At 49.0% G+C, this 24659-nt stretch overlaps 1 protein-coding gene across 1 annotated transcript in view; it reads left to right on the top strand.

The window, feature by feature from the left end:
• The window catches only part of LOC138830113 (tolloid-like protein 2), a 110509-nt gene extending 86625 nt beyond the window's left edge, over nucleotides 1-23884 (top strand). Inside the window, exons 11-21 of the mRNA XM_070026513.1 lie at nucleotides 3785-3901; nucleotides 4790-4935; nucleotides 5357-5552; nucleotides 7411-7536; nucleotides 8527-8687; nucleotides 9807-9987; nucleotides 12559-12684; nucleotides 14069-14196; nucleotides 16232-16445; nucleotides 19642-19892; nucleotides 20699-23884. Of these exons, the coding sequence (XP_069882614.1) occupies nucleotides 3785-3901; nucleotides 4790-4935; nucleotides 5357-5552; nucleotides 7411-7536; nucleotides 8527-8687; nucleotides 9807-9987; nucleotides 12559-12684; nucleotides 14069-14196; nucleotides 16232-16445; nucleotides 19642-19892; nucleotides 20699-20830 (1778 nt within the window). The 3' untranslated portion in view covers nucleotides 20831-23884. The remainder of the gene's footprint in view (nucleotides 1-3784; nucleotides 3902-4789; nucleotides 4936-5356; nucleotides 5553-7410; nucleotides 7537-8526; nucleotides 8688-9806; nucleotides 9988-12558; nucleotides 12685-14068; nucleotides 14197-16231; nucleotides 16446-19641; nucleotides 19893-20698) is intronic.
• Nucleotides 23885-24659: the final 775 nt, after the last annotated feature.

The raw sequence follows: 24659 nt of genomic DNA, 5'->3' as shown, positions 1-24659 counted from the left end.
AGGAGGAAGTTCTCTGTTCTGGACGTTCCCTAGGAAGGGTCCAGGCACATTCTTGAGGGTGGGCACAGGCTGGTTTCTAGGTCTTCCCTTTGCTTGCTCTTGAGGCAGGGATTTTTTCTCACTGCAAATCCTGGTATGTGCATTAATGGGACAGGACCTTACAGTCATGATGGTTTGAGGATTTTGTTTGTTTGTGTGTTTTGGGGAGGCTCATATTTTATCCACTTCTGCAGTATATGTGTGTGTGTGTGTGTGTGTGTGCGCGCGCGCGCGCACGTGCATGCACACGTGCATGCGAGCATGGTGTTGCAGCCAAGGCATGGCTCATTGCCCACAACTGCCATTCTTCATTTGCAAGAACTCCTCTCCCCCCCCCCACTCTCTCCCACTCTCTCCCTCTCTCTCTCTCTCCTTTGCCAACTATTTGGCCTGCTCTGATGTTTCCAAATGCAGTTGTTAGTGAACTTTTGTGTTTGGAACAAGTGCATTGTGTCAGCCAAGCTGGTCCCTGGGAGGGGTCAGTGCCATGAAATCTGTTGGGAGGAGGCAGGTCAATGCCCCTTTGGCAGGAGGCAGAACGGATTAGGGTGGATTGTGAAAGTATGCATCTTGCTCTGAAAAACCATGCATCGAATTTTTTTTTCCCAGGGCACTGTGTGAAAATCCAGGCATAATGCGCGTATAACTTTTTATGAATGAAGCCTTTATGACTCCCCACGGAGCCACTTTTAGTGCCCTCATCTGCATTTCCTCTTCTTGATATCCTTATTAAACTCTTCCTCCTCCTCCCCCTCCTCCACCACCTCCTCCTCCTCCTCTAAACCCAAGAACCAGGATTCAGTTTAGGAACTGGACACCTTGTCTCTGTTTCAGTGTTTCTCCAGCCTGTTTGGTTTCCTTGGAAGGAGGCCTCTCAGGACCCAGGTTTTCACAGAGTGATTTCCAGGGAAAATTAAATGGATTGAGAAATATGTCACAGCTGCTTAAAGATCTCAACTCAGTTTTTCAATGTCAGGGGCCATTTAGGAGATTGTGCCTTTATCGAGAAGTCAGTGGCTACATAGAGAACCTGTATAGTAGTCTTAAACACTGTCCTAGAAATTGACACCCCCCCATTTCTGTTAAAGGAATTACTCTAAACAATGTACTTTTTGTATGTAGAACTGTCTAGAGTTCTGTGACACCACAATGTGCACAAAAGCCCTTTTTCGCCTTTCCTTCAGATGGGGGGAGAAACTCAGGAAGGCCAGGCCGACCCATCTTGTCACCATATTGCATGCCCCAGTGCTAGGCCAGCTTCCCAAACTCACAAAAATGAGAGAGTTAAGGCCAATAGCGAGGCTTGCAGTGCACAGCTGAGGTTGGCATTGTATAAACTGGCTTCCCAGTTTGAAACTACGATCTTCATTCTTACTTGTCTTTTCCTAAGTGGGAAATGGACATGACACTTACATTTCCAGAGGGAAAATTTGGTGCAACCAACTATGTACGGTGCTCAGAACTGTACCCAAGTTCTTTTTGGTGATGGTGGTGGTGGTGGTGGTGGTGATAAGAAGGTGATGTTGATGGTAGAAGTCTAGATCTCCAACTGCCATGGCTCATATTCTGCTTCCACATCCAGCTCAGAAGTAAATTCCCTCATCTGCACTTTTCTCATCTGTGAAATGTGATCAATAACAATACCTAGGACTAGACTCCTGCTGCTATGACAAAATACCTGAGAAAAATCAACGCAAAGGAAGTAAAGGTTTGCTTTGGCCTCACAGTTTCAGAGACTTCAGTCCATGACCCCTTGGCCTGGTTTGCTCTTAGGTAGGTGGCAAGGTGGTGGTACATCATGGTAAAGACCAGGTGCTCACCTGATGATGGCCAGGAAACAAAGAGGGAGAGGGACCAGGGACAAGAAACCCTTCAAGGGCACACCCCCAGTGACCTACTTCCTCAAACTCTTCACCATAGTGGATGTAAGAAAAGCCCCTCTGTTATCCCTCCTGTCTATGGCTAGTGTGAGACTCTAGCCTAAGCACTCCACACTCAGTCGCTCATCCCATCCTTACTTGTTTTGGCTTGAGTCTCAAATGCTCATGGTTGGTCCCAAGTGCAGCAGTATTCAGCAGTGACTGGATCTTGTGAGTTCTCACCTCATCCAAGGACAGTCCACTGATGGATGCACAGGTTAATGGGAGGTGATAGAAACCGCAGGAGGGGGAGTCTAGTTTGAGATACTCCCTAAGCAGTAAAATATTCCTGCATGTAATTCCTGCTTCAGAGAACTGAGCAAGGGTGGTCTCTCCTTGGAGCAGGTATGTATGCATGTGTATGTGTGTGGGTGTGTGTGTGAAAGAGAGACAGACAGATAGAGACAGAGAGAGAGAGTGGGTCATCTCATCCCTTAGATCCTTAAGAAATAAGATGGGGATGTCCCTCTCCCTTTTGGAAGTAGTACTTAGGGGCTGTGACAGCTGGGGCTTCAAAAGGGAAAACTTGAACTTGAAACTTGGGCTAGGCTAAGAAGAAATTCTAGCTTTGGACTGAAGTTTTCTAACTGCCATTGAATGAAAGCTCTCTCTCTCCCTCTCTCTCCGCCCCCCCTCTCCCTCTCCCCTGAGCTCAGTCTCTCTCCATGCTAGTAATCAATGATTCCTCACAGTCAGTCAGTCTCCAGAATCTAATGAACATCAATTGGCTACACCAGGGAACAATTACTGACAATATATGGGCTTCTAGTGAGTCCTTCCTTACCTAAGTCTTGGCAGCAATTTTATCTCGTCTCACTGAATATTAACTCGCCAAGCCACATGGTCACAGGTAGCCAAAATCAGGAGGATGCCAAGGAGGCTAGTAGTAGTCCCCTCTCACCCTCCCCAACGAATGTGCTCCAGAGTGGGCCACCAGGAGGTGCGCATTGTGGCCTTTACTTCTTCCAACCTCATCAATCCCCATTTTTCTTAGAAGGATAAAGCAGATTTATAGCTACAAGTGACTTTTATCCAGTACGTCACAGGACATTGAAAATAAAAGTACCCATGAAGTGTTAGGGCTATGGCCAAATGCCTTTGTACCAGAAACCTACATCATGTTGCTGCTGTCACATTGCCTGAGGAACAGAACTCTTCATGTCTGTTTCATGGCTGAGTGTCTTGACAAATTATATATACATATCTGTTCACACTTTCTCTCAGGAAGAGCTGGGAAATCAAGAATCTCTTTGCCCTTCCAGGATCTACCTAGGGACTGGGGATAGCTTTATGCATCTCCCAGGGGCTGAAACTGCCCTGGAGTCACCCTGTTCCATCCACAGCCCAAGGTGGATGGAGTACAGGTCCTGGAAGGGGCCCATGTGTCCTCTCCAAGCCTCTCTCCTAGTGCCCTCCATCCTGTGGCCTGGGACCCTTTCATAGATCACAGGGATGGGGAGATGCATTCTTCTTTGTTTTCCCTGAGGCAAGGAGAGCAGAGTGTTCAATGCTCCAAAAGGAAGGCCATAGTGCCATAAGGCATGCTAGCTCAGAGCACCATCCTGCTCTATTTGGGAGCTGCCCTGATTAAGGTGCCATGAGGAGCAGGCCCCCAGGGAGGCTGTACCAGTGTATTTTGATGGACTGAAATGTAGAGTTTGTCTGAATGAGGCATACGAATGTATGACTCTCCCTCCCGTTCTCAGGATGTGTGGTTCCAGGGAGGGTCTGCCAAGCGTATGGGAAGAACCAGACCTTGCTCTCCAGTGGCAGCGAGCACCTCTTGCTGTCCACAGGCATCCTGACCGTGTCTTTCCCCTTTCCAGGGAGGTTTTGTGGCGATAAGATCCCGGAGCCCCTCATCTCCTCGGACAGCCGGCTCTGGGTGGAATTTCGCAGCAGCAGCAGCATCCTGGGCAAGGGCTTCTTTGCAGTATATGAAGGTTTGTTCATGATAGAGCTCTGTGCCAGCTGCTGCAGCTGATATGCCTCTGTCCTTCCTGGGCAGCTCTCTGTTCTTCTTCCTCCATGGCTCGAGTACAGTTTGGGAGACCCTCGAGGGTCAGCCCACCACTAGAGGGGGAAAGCTTAGAATTACAGGTCGCTCCTCCACACTTGGAAGGCTGAAGCCAGCAGTGCCCACCTGGAACTTCTCTCTTCCTGTCACCAGCCTGCTGAACCTTGCTTCTGGTCCAGCTGGAAAGCTGAAATAGACCCTGTGCAAATGCCAGTGAGCTCTGAATAGCTGTGTGAGCCTAAGCAAAGACCTTGACCTCTCAGGGCTGATATCTGTTTCATTGGTGAAAGAAATTCTTCTCTGAACCGCCCCAAACCCTAAAAAAATGGGACACTGGTAGAAAATGACTAAAGATCCTTTTTGACCCAAGCCATTGTAATTCTGGAGAGGCCAAAATTTTGTTTTTATAAAAGATCTAACAGTGTGCACATCTGTACATGCACATGCTGTGTGTGTATGTGTGGGGAAGGTACGTGTCTGTCTGTGTGAAGCACCGGACTTCTGTTCTTTGAATCACTTGGGATACTTTGAGCCATGTTGTTCAATGTACCCAGAGCCACCTGACTTCCACTGTTGGAAGAGCTCCTTGTGAGTTTTATAGACAATGAGGGCACTACAAAGTTGTTTTCCTTATATGAGGAATTTCAGGGTTGAAAACAGATGCACTTTTATCTTTCTGGGGCACAGTCTTTGTTGACGTTAGGGGAAAATGTTAGTGAGTGGAGCCACCTAGTGGTGACAAATGGCCACTTACCTTTCTTCCTAAAATGTATGACCAGGGACCTGGTTCCTCCTTGTGCTTGTCTTTCTAAAGCTATGTGTGGAGGAGACATTACCAAAGACTCGGGTCAGATTCAATCTCCCAACTACCCCGATGATTACAGGCCTTCCAAGGAATGTGTGTGGAGGATCACAGTGTCGGATGGATTTCACGTGGGACTTACCTTCCAAGCCTTTGAGGTGAGTGGGGTTTGGATGTCTTCATGAGCATGAAGCAAGTGACAGCTTTAACTCCACACCCTTCACTCTGCAGATGACTTCCACTGTGTAGTTACACACAGGCACTTAAGAGGCCATTTCAAGGTCACAGTGAGTTGTATCACAAGTCTGTGAAATTTGCTTCACCTCCTTTGTAAGAGAAGCTGACAGAGCTAACAGAAATGGACAGGTAGGATGGAGGCAGACCAAGGAAGTTTTGTAGAACTGTCTTTTCTCACTCCTTAGTCCCTTCTCAATTTGATTCACCCATGACTTCTGCCACAAAGAGCTCAGAGAAGCCCAGCACACGCGCGGCATTCCTAAATCATATTCCACTCATAAATCAAAAACCTTGAATCCAAGTCAGCTGGAATCATCGCGCCTCCTCTGTTTCTCCCTTTAGATTGAAAGACACGACAGCTGTGCCTATGATTACCTGGAAATCCGTGATGGCCCCACACAAGACAGCGCCCTGATCGGCCACTTCTGTGGCTATGAGAAGCCAGATGATGTGAAATCGAGCTCCAACAGACTATGGATGAAGTTTGTATCCGACAGCTCCATTAACAAAGCGGGCTTTGCGGCCAGTTTTTTCAAGGGTATGAATTAGAAGTTTGCTTCCACTTTCAGTCACAGGAAGAAGTATTTCTTCCCCTAGTGGAAGAACCATAAAACCCATATGGAGCCTCAGCCCCCAGCATGGCTCCTTGCAGGGAGGAGGCAGCCATCCACTGCAGAGCTGTACTGAGCATAGCCGCCCGCAGGCCCACAGAGTTCACAGTTTTCAGGAGCAGGCTCAAATTTGGCCTCTACAAAGCAGATCATTCTGCACTTGAGAATGAGATGTAGTAAATTTACAAGGTCAAGCTAGAGTACAGTGAAGCTGAGCGTTGGTAACTATGAATATTTGCACAGCAGCTATCATTGAATGTGTACCAGAGTCTGGGTAAGATACTGAATTCCCTAGTCAAGGGTGAGAGGGGGCAGAGAAGAGTGTATGCTGGTACTGGGGCTTAAACTCAGGGCCTGGACGCTGTCCCTTGCCTTTTTTACTCAATGCTAGCATTCAATCACTTGATCCACAGCTCCACTTCAGGCTTTTTTGTGTGATTAATTGGAGGTAAGCGTCTCAAGGACTTTTCTGTCTTGGTTGGCTTGAAGCTATGATCCTCACATCTCACCTCCTGAGGAGCTAGGATTCCAAGTGTAATTGGCACTTGGACCCATCTCTCTTCTGTCTCTTTTGTAGACAGTTCTCCTGTATTCTCCATGAAGCATTAGGGGTCTGAAGAACCCATTTCAAGCCATATCACCTTGACAGGCAGCCATAGCTCCCTATTTTCCCTCTACAGAATAGAGAAAAAGAAATCAGCCCAATGAAACGATTGTACCTCCTAAGCTGCCAAGGGCCCAGTGAGAAGCGAAGTCACTGTTTTTTATTTATTTATTTATTTTTGTTGGTCATGGGGCTTGAACTGTGGGCTTGAGCCTTGTCCCTGAGCTCTTCAGCTCAAGGGTAGTGCTCTACCACTTGAGCCACAGTACCACTTCTGATTTTTTTTTCTGGTGGTTTATTGGAGATAAGAGTTTCATGGCCTTTCCTGCCTGGGCTGGCTTTGAGCCAGGATCCTCAGATCTCAGCCTCCTGAATAGCTCAGATTACAGGTGTGAGCCACTGGTGCCTGGCTGGTTACTCTTGGGAGCTTCCAGGGAAGAGTAAGGAGCAGAGCAAGAGTCATAATGCCCAGTTTCCCTAGCCCAGTTTCTTGGAGTGAAGACTAGCAGTAGGGTGTGCTATGGACACAAGTACCCAGCTCATGTGTCAGGACTTTGCCAGCAAGAGAAGCTGGAAGCATAACCACAGGCCTGCAACAGAGTGGGAGCAAGCCAAAGACACTCGTGCCTTGGCGCTTGCTGGTAGCAGGCTCTGTTCAGGGCCCAGCTGGCCCATGACACTGGCCAGGATACCAGTTGGCCTCAGCATCCCTCTCCTGGTGCCAGATGGCAGTCCCTCTCAGAGTTATTGGCTGGGCAATCAGTAGAGCACCTTACATTTCTGGTGATGTGGAGTGATCGCAGCATTCAAGGCTTGGCTAGACCATTTTGGTCCATAGTCCCTCCATAAGGAATGTGAAATTCCCCTTCACCCCTGCTCCCTGAGCCTCCATGGTAGAGGGAACCTGCATCCTTCATGGCATTTCTTCAGATTCCTAGAGATAGGCCCTGTCTTTCTTTAATACTCTCTGAAACAATTCTTGGGGTGCTACATAAGCTGGCTCATTATTTAGGCATGGAAGCCTCCTTTCGCTCTGCCAGCTGGAAGATGGAAAGAAGTCAGAGCCCTAGCTATGCTAAGCTGAGGCCTGGTCTCAGCTGGGGGCCCTGGGATGTGGAAGGGTGGGCAGTGGACCAGGAAGGTTGGTGAGGATTTAGCCAGGTCACCTTTCCTCTCTGCAGAGGTGGATGAATGTTCCTGGCCAGACCATGGCGGGTGTGAGCAACAGTGTGTAAACACACTTGGCAGCTACATGTGTGCCTGTGACCCCGGCTACGAGTTGGCTACTGACAAGAAGACATGTGAAGGTTTGTATTGAACCTGCCAAGCTGATGTGATGGGGTAGGGAACAGAGTGAGAAATCCATGCCCCCCCCTGCCCCCAGACACACTGAGAGGAACAACTTGGTCACAGGGACAAGTGCGAGTTGCCAGAACTATATGAAATTAAATGAAATGGTGAGACAGGCCACCACTCATTTTTCTTCCGTGGCTCTGTGAGATTTACGTCATAATTAAGGCAGAAGATGAAGGCAGAAAAATCTATGAGTCCTTTTGGGTGAGTCCTTTCACCCACCTGTTTCTCCTGTGGGACTGTACTTTTCATGCAAGGCAGGTACAGCGGACAGCTTGGTACTGACATTTATTTTGTATGTGCAGCTAGTACTGGGGCTTAAAACTGGGTGCTGCCCTCAAGGCTAACACTCTGCCCCTTGAGCCACAGCTCTACTTCAGCTTTTTTCTGGCTAATTGGAGTAAGAGTCTTACAGACTTTCCTATCTATGCTGACTTTAAACCGAGATCCTCATATCTCAGCCTCCTGAGTAGCTAGGATTATAGGCATGAGCCACTAGTGCCTGGCAGTACAGACATTTTTAATTCTTCTTTGGTCCAGATCATATGATGTCACAACTATGCCATTAGGTGACAAGTCAATGCATCTTCTTATTTTCTTGTATGTATTATTATTTACGTGCCAGTACTGGGGCTTGAACTTTGGGCCTCGTGTTCTCACTTGGCTTCCCTCCCTCCAAAGGCTAGCAGTCTACCACTTACATCTCCACCTCCAGGCATCATAATTTTCAAAACAAAAAAAGACTTGTCCCCACCTTCCTCCAGATCCTCAGTTTGAAACAGAGGCTAAGTAAAAAGGACACTGAGTAAATCTGCTCCTATTGATTCTATCATCAGGATGGACCAGTGAGGCTCCTTGCTGCAGGGGGAGGGGGGTGGGAGGGTGTAATCGCAGTCACGAAGAACAACCACCAAATGAATGTTGCTTCTGTGTCCCCTGCTCAGTGGCCTGTGGCGGTTTCATTACCAAGCTGAACGGAACCATCACCAGCCCTGGGTGGCCCAAGGAATATCCCACAAACAAAAACTGTGTCTGGCAAGTGGCAGCCCCCACGCAGTACCGCATCTCCCTGCAGTTTGAAGTGTTCGAACTGGAAGGCAATGACGTATGTATCTGTGCTCTTACTGATGGGGAGCCCTGTTAACAAAGCAACTCTGAAAGGGGACCAAGGAGGGGGGTAGGCGGGCAGAGTGGTTGCTCCTGTGGAAGCTGCCATTTTGAAAGAGTCGCAGGATCTAAGTCTGGCAGAATCGGGGTAGAGGCTGGGATGGGGGTAGGGAGTTAACCCAGTTTCTTCAGCGGCACATGGACTACCTTGGGCCCTCTTGTCACTGATAAGTACAAGTGGAATAGGGATCCGAGTAAAAGCATGGACAGCTTGGAGCCCTGGGCTGTGAATCTGGGCGGTTGTGTCCAGCTGAGGTTCAGCTGTTGCTACACACAGCCTGTTCCCTCTCTTGGGAGTAGCTACGGATGACCAAGTTAGGCTGCTATAGCCAGAGTGCTTGCTGGGTATATTCTGTGTCTGCACATGGAACTGGAGGGGGACCCCGCCTCGGGGGGTCACACAGGACTTTTACCTTGCTCCCTTTAAGAACCACCAGCCTGGTGCCCCTCTGCCAGTCAGGCCTATAGCCTGAGACAAGCCCACTGGCAATGACCTGAGTCACAGACCTCACTTCACAGTGAATATTGCACAGACAAAACCCATGCGCAGACTATCCAGCCGTCCCTTAGAGAAAATCATTGCTGTACCACCATTGCAGAGCTGTGGAACTCCGGACACGTTGTCTGTGCCCTTCCGAGCTTTTGTTTTTCTGCATGAGGACATGGAGGATTTGGATTGTGTCAGCGGTTTGAGAATCTCCTTCCCTTGCACCTTCCTCCTTCTTTTTCTCTTCTCCTTCAGCGGGGGGGGGGGGGGGGGGGGGGCTTTCTTCAAGATAATATCATATGGCAGCCATGATATAAAATGATCGACGCAAGTGGGGTGGTGCTTGCTTGGGGCCCTGCTGTGAGAAAGGCACAAAAGACAGGGTTGGTCCCTGGCAGCCTCTGGAACTTAGTCTAATGATCAGCACAGAGAAATAGAGGGGAACCCCCCTTCCCCACTGCTGGAGCTAGCCAGAGCCCATGGGGCCACATGGCAGGGTGCAGACCTAGCCAGGGGCTCTGGGCTGGGAGATGGGGGTAAGGGCTGCTTTCCTCCTTTTTCCCCTCGCAGGTCTGTAAGTACGACTTCGTGGAGGTGCGCAGCGGCCTGTCCCCTGATGCTAGGCTGCACGGCAAGTTCTGTGGGTCTGAGACCCCCGAGGTCATCACCTCACAGAGCAACAACATGCGCGTGGAGTTCAAGTCTGACAACACCGTCTCCAAACGGGGCTTCCGGGCCCACTTCTTCTCTGGTAGGTGGATGAGGAGGCGAGGCATGCAGCTCATGGTCAGGTGACTTTGCAAGCTCCCACCTCTGAGTCCCTGTCCCCTCTTAGCTCACCCCTGCATCCTCCCAATATGGACACCTGGACCCAAGGTCTTTTTTTGGGGGGGGGAGGGGGGTCCGGTCATGGGGCCTGAACTCTGTCCCTCAGCTCTTCAGCTCAAGACTAGCGCTCTACCACTTGAGCCACAGTGCCACTTCCGGCTTTTTTCTTTTTTTGCTTATGTGGTGCTGAGGAATCGAACCCAGGGCCTCAGGCATGCAAGGCAAGCACTCTACCACTGAGCCACCTTCCCAGCCCCATGGACCCAAGGTCTTTACTCATGTCTTGGAGCGTCCATCACAAATTGCAACTCACTAAGTAGCTTAAGATACAATTATATTCTTACTATTCTAGGGACCAGAAATCTGAAATCTAGGCCCACCCAAATCATATAGCAGAGCCTGCGGGTCACACTACATTATAGTGTGGACTGTTTAAGGACTGTAGTTAAGCCAGGTGCCGGTGGCTCATGCCTGTAATCCTAGCTACTCAGGAGGCTGAGATCTGAGGATCGCGGTTCAAAGCCAGCCCAGGCAGGAAAGTTCGTGAGACTCTTATCGCCAATAAACCACTAGAAAACTGGAAGTGGTGCTGGGGCTCAAGTGGTAGAGCGCTCACCTTGAGCTGAAGAGCGCAGGGACAGCGCCCAGGCCCAGAGTTCAAGCCCCATGACCAAAAAAAAAAAAAAAGGACTGTAGTTAGGTTATTTTATATTCTAATTGCTTAGACCTAAGCAAGAAGCCAATTACTTATAGGCTTTATATGTCCCTGGAATGTGGCTGGAGTTCCCTCTGAGATAGATAGATAGATAGATAGATAGATAGATAGATAGATAGATAGCTAGATAGATAGATAGATAGATAGATCTATATTGGGCAGTCTCTTGTTGACAAGGGTTTTTTGGTAGCTTTTTGTTTTGCTTCATTTCTTTTTTTTTTTTTTTGCCAGTATTGGGCTCGAACTTGGAGCCTGGTGCTGTCCCATGGCTTTTTCTCTCAAAGGTAGCACTCTACCACTTGAGCCGCACCTCCACTTCTGGCTTTTTGTTGGTTAATTAGAGATACAAATCTTCCAACTTAACTTCCCTACTGGCTTTGAACCTCAATCCTTAGATCTCAGCTTCCTGAGTAGTTAGGATTACAGGCGTGAGCCACTGTATCTGTGTTGATAAATTTTGTTTTAGAGTGCCTGCTGGGGGTATAACCCAGCACCGGGCTCAGATAGGTGGCCAGGGTGTGAACAAGCTTACCTCATCCTGCATTTTGGGGCCCTTGGGGGTAGGCCAGAGTATCAAGGATGGATGTTGGAAGGAGAGGAATCCTGGCTACCTGGAACATAGGGGAAGGCTTTTTGTAGTACGCATGGTGTTCTAGGCCAGGCCTAAGGGATGGACAGGACAAGGGTAGGGCTGGCATGACTAGAAAGAAAGTGATAATGTCCAAGAAGAGAAAGCAGTGGGAGCTTGGGTTTTGTGTCTCAACTGAGCACAGAGACCAAGATGAGAGTAGACTGAACCAAGTCAGTCCTCAAGACCAGGGCTGAGGTGGGCCATGTTGGGTGGGGTTGGGTTTTAGAGGACCTTGAATGTAGATGGAAGAGTGAGGATTCATCAGAACCAGATGTGGGACCCTCTGCAGGTCCTCCGCAGGGGTGCTGTGATGGCCTGTGATCAAGCCAGAACTCAAGTGTGGAGCTGGGTGGGTAGGGAAGCGGACCGGCACCTCCCTGAGAGGAGGTGTGCGAGTCTCCAGAGTGGGGCACACTTCCATGCTTGCCTTGGAACCCTGAGGGCAGAAGCGCTGAGTCTGAGCAGGGTGAGGGCCTGCGAGTGTCCCCAGAAGAACCCAGGGATGGAGGGGCTGGCACCCGTCCTGGGGTGCTGGGTGGACCCCTGAGGCACACAGTCAGGCGCTGCCCCGTGTCCCAGCCACAGGCAGGGCTGCAGCGGGGTCAGCACTCACTGACCTCCTGACTCCACAGGCAGGAAGTGGTGTGTGCGCCCAGACCTGCAGGTGGCTCGCTTAGGCCACTTGCTGAGTGACTCTGGGCACCTCAGTCCTCCCAGCCTCTGTTTGCTTACCTGTAAAGTGGGTACGAGCCCTCCTTCCTGAGGTTAGGTGGAAATGAACTTGATAACATATAGGAAGTGCTTGGGGCAGGTCCCACTCCTAGGACATACTCAGTACCCAGTGACTTTTGCTATAATAGGAATCCTTCCTGCAGGGGCAGAGAACACATGTGCGGTGTGGCAAACGGTTTTAGGAGCTGAGGGAATTAAACATACCTGCCAAACCATTTGAGCACGCACACACACACACACACACACACACACACACACACACACACACACACACACACACACACACACACACACACACACACACCATAAGAGGACAATGGGGGACAGTCAGGGAGGTTCCCTGGAGGAAGCAGCTTTGGAACAGGGTCTGAGCCATGAGGGACCCTCCCAACCAGAGATTCCATTGATCTTCCCAGACAAAGATGAATGTGCCAAGGACAACGGTGGCTGCCAGCACGAGTGTGTCAACACGTTCGGGAGCTACCTGTGCAGGTGTCGGAACGGGTACCGGCTGCATGAGAACGAGCACGACTGCAAAGAGGGTGAGGGCAACCTCTGGGACCAGCTGCAAGCCCTTCCCCCGAGGGCGCATGCGCTAGGGAGGTGGGGTGGGAGGAGCTGCGGTGGGGGTGGGCAGGGCTGCGGTGGGGGTGGGAGGAGCTGCGGTGGGGGCGGCCAGGGCTGCGGTGGGCCGGGCCGGACTGCTCCAGGAGAGGCCTGAGTCTGGGCCTCAACCTCTGCGTGCCTTGCTCTGGTTTGCTGGGACTGGCTCACTGTTCCTGGCTTCTTCAGGTGCCCCCTGCTGAGTTACTGAAAAGTGATTAAGTGGTAGGCCCAGGTCTACACCCCAGATAGCCACTCATTAGTGGTGTGACCTTGAACAAGTTAGTCCCTGAGACTCAGCAAGAGGCTCAGTGTTCCTCCTTCCTGAAGTTTCGTAGATATTAAAAGAATGCCTGGAAAGTATTCCAGCCTGGTGCATATAACACACGCAGGTATCAATAAATATCAGCCACCGTATATGCCATAATACTATTACCCAAACACCGGCCTTATAGGGACCAAGAATTTGGGGAGAACTTTTCTCCATGCTCCATTCATTCATAGGAGTTCAGGGCCACCTGCCTTTGAACACCCAGTCATTCTAGAAGCTACCCCTCCATTCTGGTTCTGCCCTGTGAAGCAGTTTGAACATCTGTGATAAGCACAGGCACCAGGCCTTGATGCCACAGAGTCCACAACGTTCGCTGGGTGTGGTGACCTGTAAAGACCATAGATTTCCCCCCACACCCCGGCTTTCTTACTTGGAAATGGGAAGGAGTAAAATAATTGAATGAGTGCTCAGCACAGAGGAAGACACAGTCTAACCACTGCCCAGGGTGCAATTAGTGTGCAGGTCCTGGGGTGTACTGTGAGAGCAGAGCAATAACCAGGACAATGCAGAGTTCTCCACATGCTGGAAAGCTGAAAGGGGCACATGCACAGGGCATAGAGTGACAGCGAGATCTCTGCTGCTCTCCCAGGGCAGGATCTCAGCTACCTCTTACATGTGGTATCTCACTTAATCTGCATGTACGAGGCTGATACCCCTTTTATAAATAAGGCCCCATAGGTAGTGGAATCAGGACCTGAACTGACTCCATCTGACCCCAAGGCCTGTGCTTCTAACCTAGTACTATTTGCAATGCCAGCATACTTGTGGACAGTTAATAGACTATCCTGGCTCCTGAGCCACAGTGAGGTAGGCAGGAACGCAATTCAAACAAATCAGCAAATCTCTGCACCAAAGAGCACTGGATTCAGGCTGCTCCCCACTCATCTTTGATGACCCCAAGACAAAGAAACCAGAGAAGAAACCTCTATAACAAATACCTTTGATACTGTTTACAAGTGAATGTCACACTCTCTCCCCCCTGTGACCCCCAGCTGGCTGTGCACACAAAATTAGCAGTGCAGAAGGGACCCTGGCAACCCCCAACTGGCCTGATAAATACCCCAGCCGGAGGGAGTGCACCTGGAACATCTCTTCTACAGCAGGCCACAGGGTGAAACTCGTGAGTCATCTCGTAGCTGGTTAAGAACTTGCATTTCCACATTGGGCAGGCCTGAGTTTGAGTCTCTGCTCTGCCACTTCCTATTGCTGACACTTAGTTGGGGATCTACCCAGAATTTCCTGGTCTTTGATCCACTGTGTAGAAAGTGCGGGTGTTGATAAGGCCTGCTTCATGGGGCTGTGGTGCAGAAGGAAAAGAGAGGTCACTCACAACAGCTCTGTAACAATACTGGCTCACGATGGCTGTGTGTGTGTGTGTGTGTGTGTGTGTGTGTGTGTGTGTGTGTGTGTGTGTGTGTGTGTGTGTGTGTGTGTGTGTGTGTGTGTGTGTGTGTGTGTGTGTGTGTGTGTACCCCACAGATCTGCAGGGCTGTTTTGAAATTCAGTTGTTTCAGTGTTGATTTTTTTTAAATAACCCCAAACATGACATTTTCAAGGTTTAAAAAATAATTTCAGTAAGCACTAAGGTTGGGAAGGGAAATGGGTGCCCTCAGCATTTTCTTCTGAATCCATCCAGAAATTTCCTATGCATGTATATGGGGAAAATATAGATTTTTTTCTTACTTAGGCCACTCAAATGAGATCAAATTATCTTACAACTTTTATTTATCCAATCAGTAATAGGAAAGTTATGTTTGTTCTTTCTTGAATTAAAAAGGAAAATCCTTGCAAGTCTTTATTAAGTCTCATCCATGTAACTGATATGTGGTCTCAAACCACTTGCTTGGTTATTTCAAAGGAGAAATATATCTCTCTCAGTCTTATTTCTTAACTCCCAGGGACTTCCAGAGTCTGGAGTACATGGCAAATTCACTTTGCCAGCTGGGCTGACAAAATTTTTGCTGTTATTATTTTAAATGAATCCTCTAAATACTGACAGGAACAGGATTTGTCCTGCCAATGACGGAACACTAACTCAGGGAGAATGCAAGAGATCAGAGATGTAAGCATGCTCACCAGTAGCCAGTGGCACGGGGACTGTGAGGTTATTTAGTGCTGACGGCCCTAACTGAGATGTGGACAGGTGAATCTCCTTGAGTGAAGGTTAGACAGGTAGACAGGCATGGAGACATGCAGAAGGGATACAGGGTGCTTTCAGCCCACACGTCCAGTACATGCTACATGTGAGAACTGCTCTCCTTGGTTGCTCCCAGGAGCTGCATGGGTCATGAGAACAGCCTCAGATCTGGGTGAGAGTAGATTCAGAGTGCATTTAAGAAAGCACGCCTTCCCAAGACTGCCATCTGCTGGAATGTGTTTTCAATGGCAGCAGTCATCCTGGATAACCGTTAGGGAATAGAACACAGAGCAGCATGCTCGGCACAGTCATACATATTTTGTCTGTACAGCAGACAGAAATGTTGTCTCACAGATGTATTCTAGCCTGTATTCTAGCTACTAAGATGGCTGAGATCTAACAATCAAGCCAAGTCAGGCAGGAAAGCTAAGGGACAGTGCCTAGACCCTGAGTTCAAGCTTCAGAACTGGTAATTTTTTTAAAAGTCTCTGAGACCACTCCTGGGTTACAACCCCACTGCATCAGTGTGTGACCTTGGGCAAGTCACCTGATGTATGCTTGCTTTCAACACCTGTGGAGTCGGGGTAGACTTTTGCGTGTTAAATGAGGTAATATTGTAAAGCATTCGACACAGCTGCTGGCCTGAGGGAGACGCTCAGCCCTTGCTGGTTCTTGGAATTCAGGGAAGGGAGAGAAGAGGACAGAGCTGGGAATGCGTAGCTAGGATCAAAAACCTGCTGCTCACTGGTGGTCACCATGTTATGAACCATCTCTGCTTGTCTCCCCTACAAAGGGATCATGGCATGGTAAGAGTAGCTCATGTGTCTTCAGAGTTGTTTTGGAGACCAAAAGGAGGCTGAGCGGAGCCCCTCTCCCCAGTGCCACTGTGCTCCATGGTTAGGCACCTCCTTGCATGGCAGGCTGGACAGATGCCACCACCACTGACAGCTCGCCTTTCCCCTCCCCACCCCAGCTCCATGCCAGGTCCCTGCTCTACTTTCTGTTCTTCTGTTCCCAGACGTTCAATGAGTTTGAGATCGAGCAGCACCAGGAATGTGCCTATGATCACCTGGAAATGTACGATGGACCTGACATCCTGGCCCCTACCCTCGGTCGATTCTGTGGCAGCAAGAAGCCAGAGCCCATAGTGGCATCGGGCAGCAGCCTGTTCCTCAGGTTCTATTCGGACGCCTCAGTGCAGAGGAAAGGCTTTCAGGCAGCACATAGCACAGGTACTGAGTGGCGGGGCACCGCGGGAGAGATGGGGTTGTGTGTGGTGAAGGCAGAGAAGCCGTCCCTCGCTACTGAGGGAAGGGCGAGGGGACACACTGTGTGATAAAATGGACCTGTGTAAATGAAACATTAGGCTGTGCACTGGGGGCTCATGCCTGGAATCCTAGCTACCCAGGAAGCTGAGATCTGAGGACTGAGGTCCAAAGCCAGCCTAAACACAAAGCTTTGTGGGACTCTTACCTCCAATTAGCCAACAAATTGCTGCAAGTGGAGCTGTGGCTCTGATGGTAGAACGCCAGCCTTGAGAAACAAAAACAAAAACAAACAAGCAAGAGTATGAAGCCCTGAGTTCAAGCCCCAGTACTGGCACATGTGGGAGGGAGGGAGGGAGGTAAGAAGAGAGAGAGGGAGGGGAAGGAAAAGAAAGGAAAGAAAGGAAGAAAGAAAGAAAGAAAGAAAGAAAGAAAGAAAGAAAGAAAGAAAGAAAGAAGAGAGAGAGAGAGAGAGAGAGAAAGAAAGAAAGAAAGGAAGGAAGGAAGGAAGGAAGGAAAGAAGGAAGGAAAGAAGGAAGGAAGGAAGAAAGAGAACTGAAAAGAGAAAAGAAATGGTCAGTCATCATAGGCAAAAAGGTGGCAGGTTTTTGGTGGTGGTTGTTCAGGTCATTTGTTGGTTTTGCTTTGTTTATTTCCATTCGTTTTGCTACTAGGGTTGGAACTCAGGGCCTCTCACTTGATGGCAGATGCTCTCCCATTTGAGCCAGGCAGGCTATCAGCCCCTTTTGATGTCTTTACATGTCAAAATTTGATGTAGGCAACCCTTCATCAATTCCTTTCCTCTCTTCCACCCTCCAAAAATGTACTTGTAATTTTGCTGGCCTGTGAAGTTCTTAGTCTGGGAGCCAGCGGTAGCCAGCAGCCCTTTCGATCCTCTGAGTAGGAAAATGGGAAAGTGAAAACACTTCTGTTCCCTGTTACTTTTTCCTGCATTCAAAATACCAGTAGCTCTGTGATCCCTTGGGGAAGAAAAGGCCTATGCTCATAACTTACATTATTTGCTTTTCCAAGTAGAGGGTCAGGAGGAAAAGGAGCTGCTCTTACAGCTTCACGAGGCTAGTTAGCACCTGGACCAGCTCCAGGGGCAGACGTAGAGACCTCGTGGGCTCTTCCATCCGGGAGTTACAGTGGGCTCACAGCTTCTGCAAATCTGAGTCAGAGAACATGACTATGGAGCCCTAATGTCCCTAATACACACACACACACACACACACACACACACACACACACACACACACACACGAGCACACAAGCCAGGAACCAGGACTCAAGTCAAACAAAACAAAACACCAACAATCACCTTTGCCTGGCAGGCTAGTTTGCCCTGCTTAGCCATAGACACTGCATGGCGTGTTCCCCAGAGGAGTTTAAAGGCCACTGAGTCGTGACCTCACTGTCTTGTGCGTACAGCCAGAGATCAAGTACTGGAGGTGGCCTAGAGTCCCAGCAGGAAATTGGGGGCACTCTTGGTTGTTTGGATGTAAAGGTAATTGTTGAGGTGAATGTAATAAAGGCACTGTTTATAAAGGGCTGAGTGGTGTGTGGGGACACCTCCAAGGTTTGGGCAGCCACAGGTTATAGAACCAGGAGGCTGTAATCACCCCAGGCCCAGACAAGGTCTTCTGGAAGCTGCTTGACCAGTAAGGAAGGTGCTGGGGGCTAAGTGCATCTCCCTCGCTCTGGTGCTCAGAGCCTGGTGGTACTGGTGGGGTGTAGGTAAAGTTGAGCTCAGCCCCCTGGGGCCCCAGCCAGTGAGGAAGGAGCGTTCTTGCATTACTCTGTGTTCTGTGCTCATTTTATTTCCATCTGGGCCTCAGAAACTGGAAATTTCCCAAAGACAGGTCAGATCTAGAAGAAATTCCAGGCCAGAGGAAGGAAGTATAGGAGACCTTCAAGTGCAGCAGGGCTGGGGCCAGCTTGGGATGTAGCTCCATCAGCGCTTAGCAATGTGAACCAAACCTGGAAGCGCTCAGAACCCACAGCACGGGACGGGGCACTCGCGCTGCTGGGACACTCCCTTCCTGGAGGTGGAGGGTGGGGTAGCGTGTAGCACACTGGGGAGGAGGAATGGAGGAATCTGCCTCCAGAATCTCAAGGGCTTCCCTGTCCAGATCAGACTCTTTTATCCATTTTATCCATGTGCACTGAGGTGGCCTACAGACACATTGGTATAGGTCCCAGGCCAACTTGAGCTGATGTTCCAGTAAAACGGTCAGGGGTCATGAGTGTAAACTGAGGGTCTGTCCAAGAAGGGAACCAGCAAGGCAAGGGAAGAGGGTATTGAGGGGTTAAGAGAATCAAAGGATCTCTCTGTCTCTCTGTCTCTGTCTCTGTCTCTGTCTCTGTCTCTCTCTCTCTCTCTCTCTCACACACACACACACACACACACACACACAGCACAATACCCACCAACACTGTTTGCAAAGGGGGAGAAGAGCAGAAATGGGAACATGGAGGCGGGGAGTGAGTTTGTTCAAAGTACAACGTGCACGTGTGTGGACAGAAGCATCACCACCGACCCTCTGATGTTACAAATGTACACAAATTCAAACAAAAATAATAAAATTCAGAAGCCATGGCTGAAGGATGCAGCCAGAACTCTGAGGTGCGCGCCCCTGTGACCCCCACCTCAGCCTGTAGTAGGTTTTCTCAAATGCAAGAGCAAGCAAGACCAGCACGCTGAGGTTTCTCCTATGGGGCTACCTGTGGTTCTGAGGTGCCCTCTGGTGGCAGCAATATCACATTACACTAAGTCAAGGCCGGCCTGAGTGAGCCCTTCTGCTTCCTGTACTGGCCTAACTTGTCAGACCCAGCAAGTGGTCAGGCAAGCCATTCATCAGCCCCATTCCCCCTTAAATGGGGAGAGGAAAAAAGCAGCCCGCCTTTTTCAGTGGCATGCTCAGGGATTCTGGGAGGCCTTGCGTGGCCCCATTGGAAACAGGAGACTGGCTTCTAATGGACAGTTTGACCTCAGCCCCCCAGGGGAGCGCTGACCTCAGACATCCTGCCTCTGTTTACTCCTCTGTGAAATGGGAGGACAGGACTTCGTGTAGGGGCTCTGCAGAGCAGCTGGCAGGAAGCAGGTGGGGTGGCACCAGGGCTCTGGGGACTGAGGGTAGTCTTCTTCCTCTCTCTGCCCCAGAGTGCGGTGGCAGGCTGAAGGCCGAAGTACAGACCAAAGAGCTCTATTCCCACGCCCAGTTTGGGGACAACAACTACCCGAGCCAGGCCCGCTGTGATTGGGTGATAGTGGCGGAGGATGGCTATGGCGTGGAGTTGATCTTCCGGACCTTCGAAGTGGAGGAGGAGGCTGAGTGTGGCTATGACTACATGGAGGCCTATGATGGCTACGACAGCTCAGCACCCAGGCTTGGCCGCTTCTGTGGCTCAGGGGTGAGTCGCACCCAGAGGTGGGGGGGGGGGGGTAAGTAACCAGATTGACACCTGGGTGTGTCAGCCATTGCTGCCCCTGCCACTCGCTGGCACTAGAGTGGGAAACAGGAGTTGGGGGTTGGATAAAGCTTTTGAAGCTGTGTGCTCCAAGGACAGGATCCCTTGGAGGTCCTGAATGGGAAGTTCCTTGTCTCTGCCAGGACCCAGCAGACAGCAGTGGGAGCGTGATTCCCACTCCCAGAGCACCTGGCATAACCTTTCCAACAAACACAGCAGCTCTGCCATCTGCCTGACCTCCTTGGGACGGAGACCTGAGCAATGGCCCTTGTTCAAGGTCTCTTGGGAGACACATCCCAACGGTAATGGGCAAAGCACCCGGGAGTCCTGGTCAGAAAGCTCTGAGCCAGCTCTCACCTCTGTCTGTGACCTGGGGTCTCAGGTTGCTCAGCAGGGCCATGGAAGTAGTGGCTGCCTTACAGAGTGCTTGCAAAGCTTCCTTGAGATAAAGGAGGGCAGGCCTGGCCCACCTGTGCACTTGGTGCATGGTAGACTCTGCACGCTATGCATCTTGGATCTTCTACAGAGAAGCAAGACCCACAGAGTCCTAGGGAGCAAGAGTTTTGCGGTGCTTTCCTTTGAAAGCATTGAGTTGTTTGGATGCCCCTAGAGCCTCTGGCGTTGGGGATGCTTCATTGTACCATCAGCCATCCTGTGTCCTCGAGTTGAGTGCTGTCCTGTTCTGATTTAAACTCCAACCACAGCCAGCTTGCCTAATGCTCTCTGGTTTTCCTTTCTCCTCTCCTCAGCCATTAGAAGAAATCTACTCTGCAGGGGACTCCCTGATGATTCGATTCCACACAGACGACACCATCAACAAGAAAGGTTTCCACGCCCAATATACCAGCACCAAGTTTCAGGATGCTCTGCACATGAAATAGGAAGGCCCAAGTTGTAGAAAGACAGGAACTGAGGAGGGCTTTATCATAGCACCTTGAGAGCCAGCCCCGAACAGTGTACAGTCTTTTTCTCAAACAAAAACTTAAAATCCAATCTGGAAGGTATGTAGTTAGACAAAAGTTACCTAAGGGTTTGGCCCACAAAATGAAAGAGAAAGTGTTCCCTTGGTTCCAGAAGGTAAAGGTTTGAAGTCACTGACCACGCAAGCTATGCTTGTTCATTCTCATTGACCGTCCCTTGCTCCTATGGGGCAACAGGCCAGCTAAGGGCTGGTCATTCCACTGTTCTGGATATGTTTCCATAGATGCCTGCCCTGTGACTGGATCCTGGAGATACAGGCTGTCTTCTGTCTGCACTGGGCAATGAGGATCATGTGGCTGTGGCTCATTTGTTACTCCCAGTACTGGCTAGGAAGTTTTGCTTTTTCTCTGCCAGGGACATGTCAGCTAGGAACGTGGAGGACAAAGAGCGGTAGAGGACAAGGTAGCTGCTTACAGCACAAACGCGAGAGTCATCATCATGACCTTGGAAGACCTTTGCCTTTCCTCTGCCTCTCTGACCCCTTAGGGTTCCCTTATCCCTAATTACATTAGGGATTATGGCCTCCACTGGACATCCCAGCAGAACATTTGCTGGTGGGAATCTTGTTTGCCAAAAAGAAAATGTCTTGACTCTTCCTGATACTCCTTCCCATCACTGACTTTGAGAAGACGCCATCTATGCCTGGGCTCCCATTGGCTTCCAGATAACCTCCAGCAATGGCAGCAACTGCTGGGGTGATCCTCAGTTCCTTGACCGCCAGGGCAAAGTGCATCTGCAAGACGTGCAAAGACATCTTAGGAGGGACCAGGGCAGGTCCTGGTGGGTGAACACTGTTCGTTTTAAGTTATATAAGGATCATCACTGGCGGGGCAAGTCAGTCATGACTAACTTCCTGAAATCCAGCGGGTTACGCAGTGCTTCCATGACTTCCATTGATGACTCTTCAGCCACCACCTGGCAGTCAGAGGCCCACCAGCCTTGGCACTTGTTCTAGAGAAGTAGAGATGATATTTGTGTAATTTTAGTACCTCAAGGTATAACTTAAGCAAGGAGGTTGTTTTGAATGGCATTTCATTAAGGCATCTATGGGCATTATAAGCTCAAAGCTGTGTGGTATGTTAGCTTTTAAAAGAATATTTATGTTGGAATAATTTTACAGTAATGTTTACATAGCCAGAAGTCCTGTTTAGTTGCATTTGAACACAGGGCGGCACATGAGTGGTTCCAGTGAGCTCCCAGGCTCCTGAATTCCTTTGGGAATGAAGGATCATTTTAAACAAGGTGTTTGTGAAAGGCTAAGGGTTATAGTTTGTGAAGGTCAGACTTTGTAGCCAGAAGACTGTTTCAAATTAAAAGTGATTGCTGGGAGTAAAACCTAGAATAAAACTAGGAGAAAGAAAGAAAGACAGACAGACATGGGAATAAGTTTTTCTCAAAACAGAAAAAAATCAAAGTTATAATAATAATATATGTGTATATGTGTATGGATGTAAAGGATCAGTGGTCAAAGCCTTAAATCACAGCAGTGTGAAAAATGCCACCCATTGGCGGTAGCTTTGTGGCCCCAGCCTCCAGTGCTGGCTCCACATGTTCTGCCCACCTCCTCCTGAGCCCTCTCTAGCCTATCCCAGCCCTGGACTGAGGCTCGCCTTCCATCTTCATGTCCTGATGGATGGCCCACTCTGCTCAGGGTGAACAAGTAGAGCAACTTCTCCCCTGGGTCAGATCCATCTTCCTGTTACTGTGGGTTCCATTTCTCTGATCTTGGTGTTTTCTGAGGTTCCATTTTGTCTGTCTAAGTTGAAACTGAAACCTGGATACATCCAGTGGTTGCTAAGGGTCCCTTTCCAGGAGAGGAAAATTCTGTACATTTAACCTTTAGAAGTCTAAAGAAGATGGACAAGGAGGCAGTCGTGAGGGAGAAGCAGTTTCAGCGTTCATTGCCTTCATAACACACAGAAGCTTCTTTTTGCTCTGCAGGAGGGACATTTCCAGAAACCCACAGCTTCCACCAGTTGTCACCACATGGCCCATCTGCAACAATGGGACTCTTACGAAGACCTTTATTTAGGCCTGTGAGTGATGTAGTCTCAGAGCTATGAGCTCTGACTCAACTGAGGCTGCCTGGGCCTAGTCTGGAACCTACAGGGATCTATGCACCACACAGGTCCTGCAAGGAACACCAGAGCTGGCCTCACAAGGGAGAGTTCATTGAGCAGAAAGACCAGACTCGTACCTTGGCTCTTCCAGTTGCTCAGTGGTCTGCCTAGAAACATCCCCAGAAGTAAATGAAGGGGTTGGAGTACCTCTTTCCACTTGCTTTGTCTAACTGGGTGCTAGGACCTGAGGATATCTCAGTGCCCCAAAGCAATTATGTTCACACATATAACCTAATGAAGTAGCTGGGGTCTGGGTCTCCATCCTGGTCAAATTCTAGTATACTGTGATCTAGTACAAGCTAGAACCAGCATCCCAGGGCACAGAAGGATCTGGAATTCATGTGGGCCAATCGGATCTCTCCAAAACAGATGAAGCAAGGCTGTGTGTGCATTGATTCATTTATAATCTCTATTTTCCTCTGAAAGTTTCCTTCTATTTCTTTCTGTTTCATTATTTCTCTCTAAAGTTTCATGATAGTTGCAAATTTCTCTGCCTAAGTAAATTAATTGGCTCAACACAGTTAACTAGCACTTGGGAGGTTTCCCATCAGTCTGGGCAACGTGGGAGCCCTCGGATATGGTAGCATTTGTCTTCACTTCAGGAACGAATGTTCCTTTGGCTTCCAACAGATATTTTAAAAGTTTGCTTTATAGACTGAACTTCTGAATAATAATACCAAAATGCCTAAAAGATTTCTTTTTAAAAAATTGTTTAAAGTGTTATCTATAAATATAAGATATTCTTTATTTTGAGTCATTCCATAAAATGTCAGTTTCAAAGAGAACATTGAGAGGAGCTTATATGCCTGTCTAGAAAGGGTGGTTTCATTAAAGAATGTGATTTATTGATGTGTCCTGGGTCTGTGTTACTACTTCAGACAACATGGGTGTTCCTGGTGATAGTTTACAACTCTCTGATCCAAATGCCTGGCTCCAGAACAGAGTTCCTAATGGACTTAGGAAAACAGAAGGAACCTGGTAAGGTGGTGTAAACATGTAATTTCAGCCCCTGGTAGGCTGAGGAAGGAGGATCATGAGTTTGGGACCAGCCTGCGTTACATAGTTCAGGGCCCTTTGGGACTATGTAGCAAGATTATCTTCAAACAACAAAAAACTATAACAAGCTAAAGATGGCCTTCTCACAGTTACCACATTTTGGGGCCCACTAGTATTTAATCGAGATGTCTATGTAAACTAGGTAAGTAGGTAGATGAGAGACTAACTAGATGATATGTAAGTAGAAAGATAGGTGAGAAATAGACAGACAGATATATGATGATAGATAATGATAGATATCCTCACCATAGTTCATCTTCTGGACTTAATAAATGAGTTCCAAGTTTGTGAGCTTATAAATGTTCATGTATCAGTGAGTAGAGGTTAGCTTATGCTGCAACAACAAACAACCCAAGTTCTCATTAACTTCACATTGAAGAGATTTATTTCTTGCCCACACTATATTTTTTATCTAGTTGTCTGGGAACTCTTTACTGTATCCTTATAACCAGGCTGATAGAGTGGTACTATCTAGAGCATGCATGACACAAGGAAGATGACAGATCACACCGGTTATTAATACAGCTTGAGGGTAGCATATTGTACTCACCTT

The sequence above is a fragment of the Dipodomys merriami genome, unplaced genomic scaffold (assembly GCF_024711535.1).
Source record: "Dipodomys merriami isolate MVZ:Mamm:240054 unplaced genomic scaffold, mDipMer1.0.p SCAF_184, whole genome shotgun sequence".
In the NCBI taxonomy this organism is placed as follows: domain Eukaryota; kingdom Metazoa; phylum Chordata; class Mammalia; order Rodentia; family Heteromyidae; genus Dipodomys; species Dipodomys merriami.
This window is presented reverse-complemented; position numbering and strand designations above follow the sequence as displayed.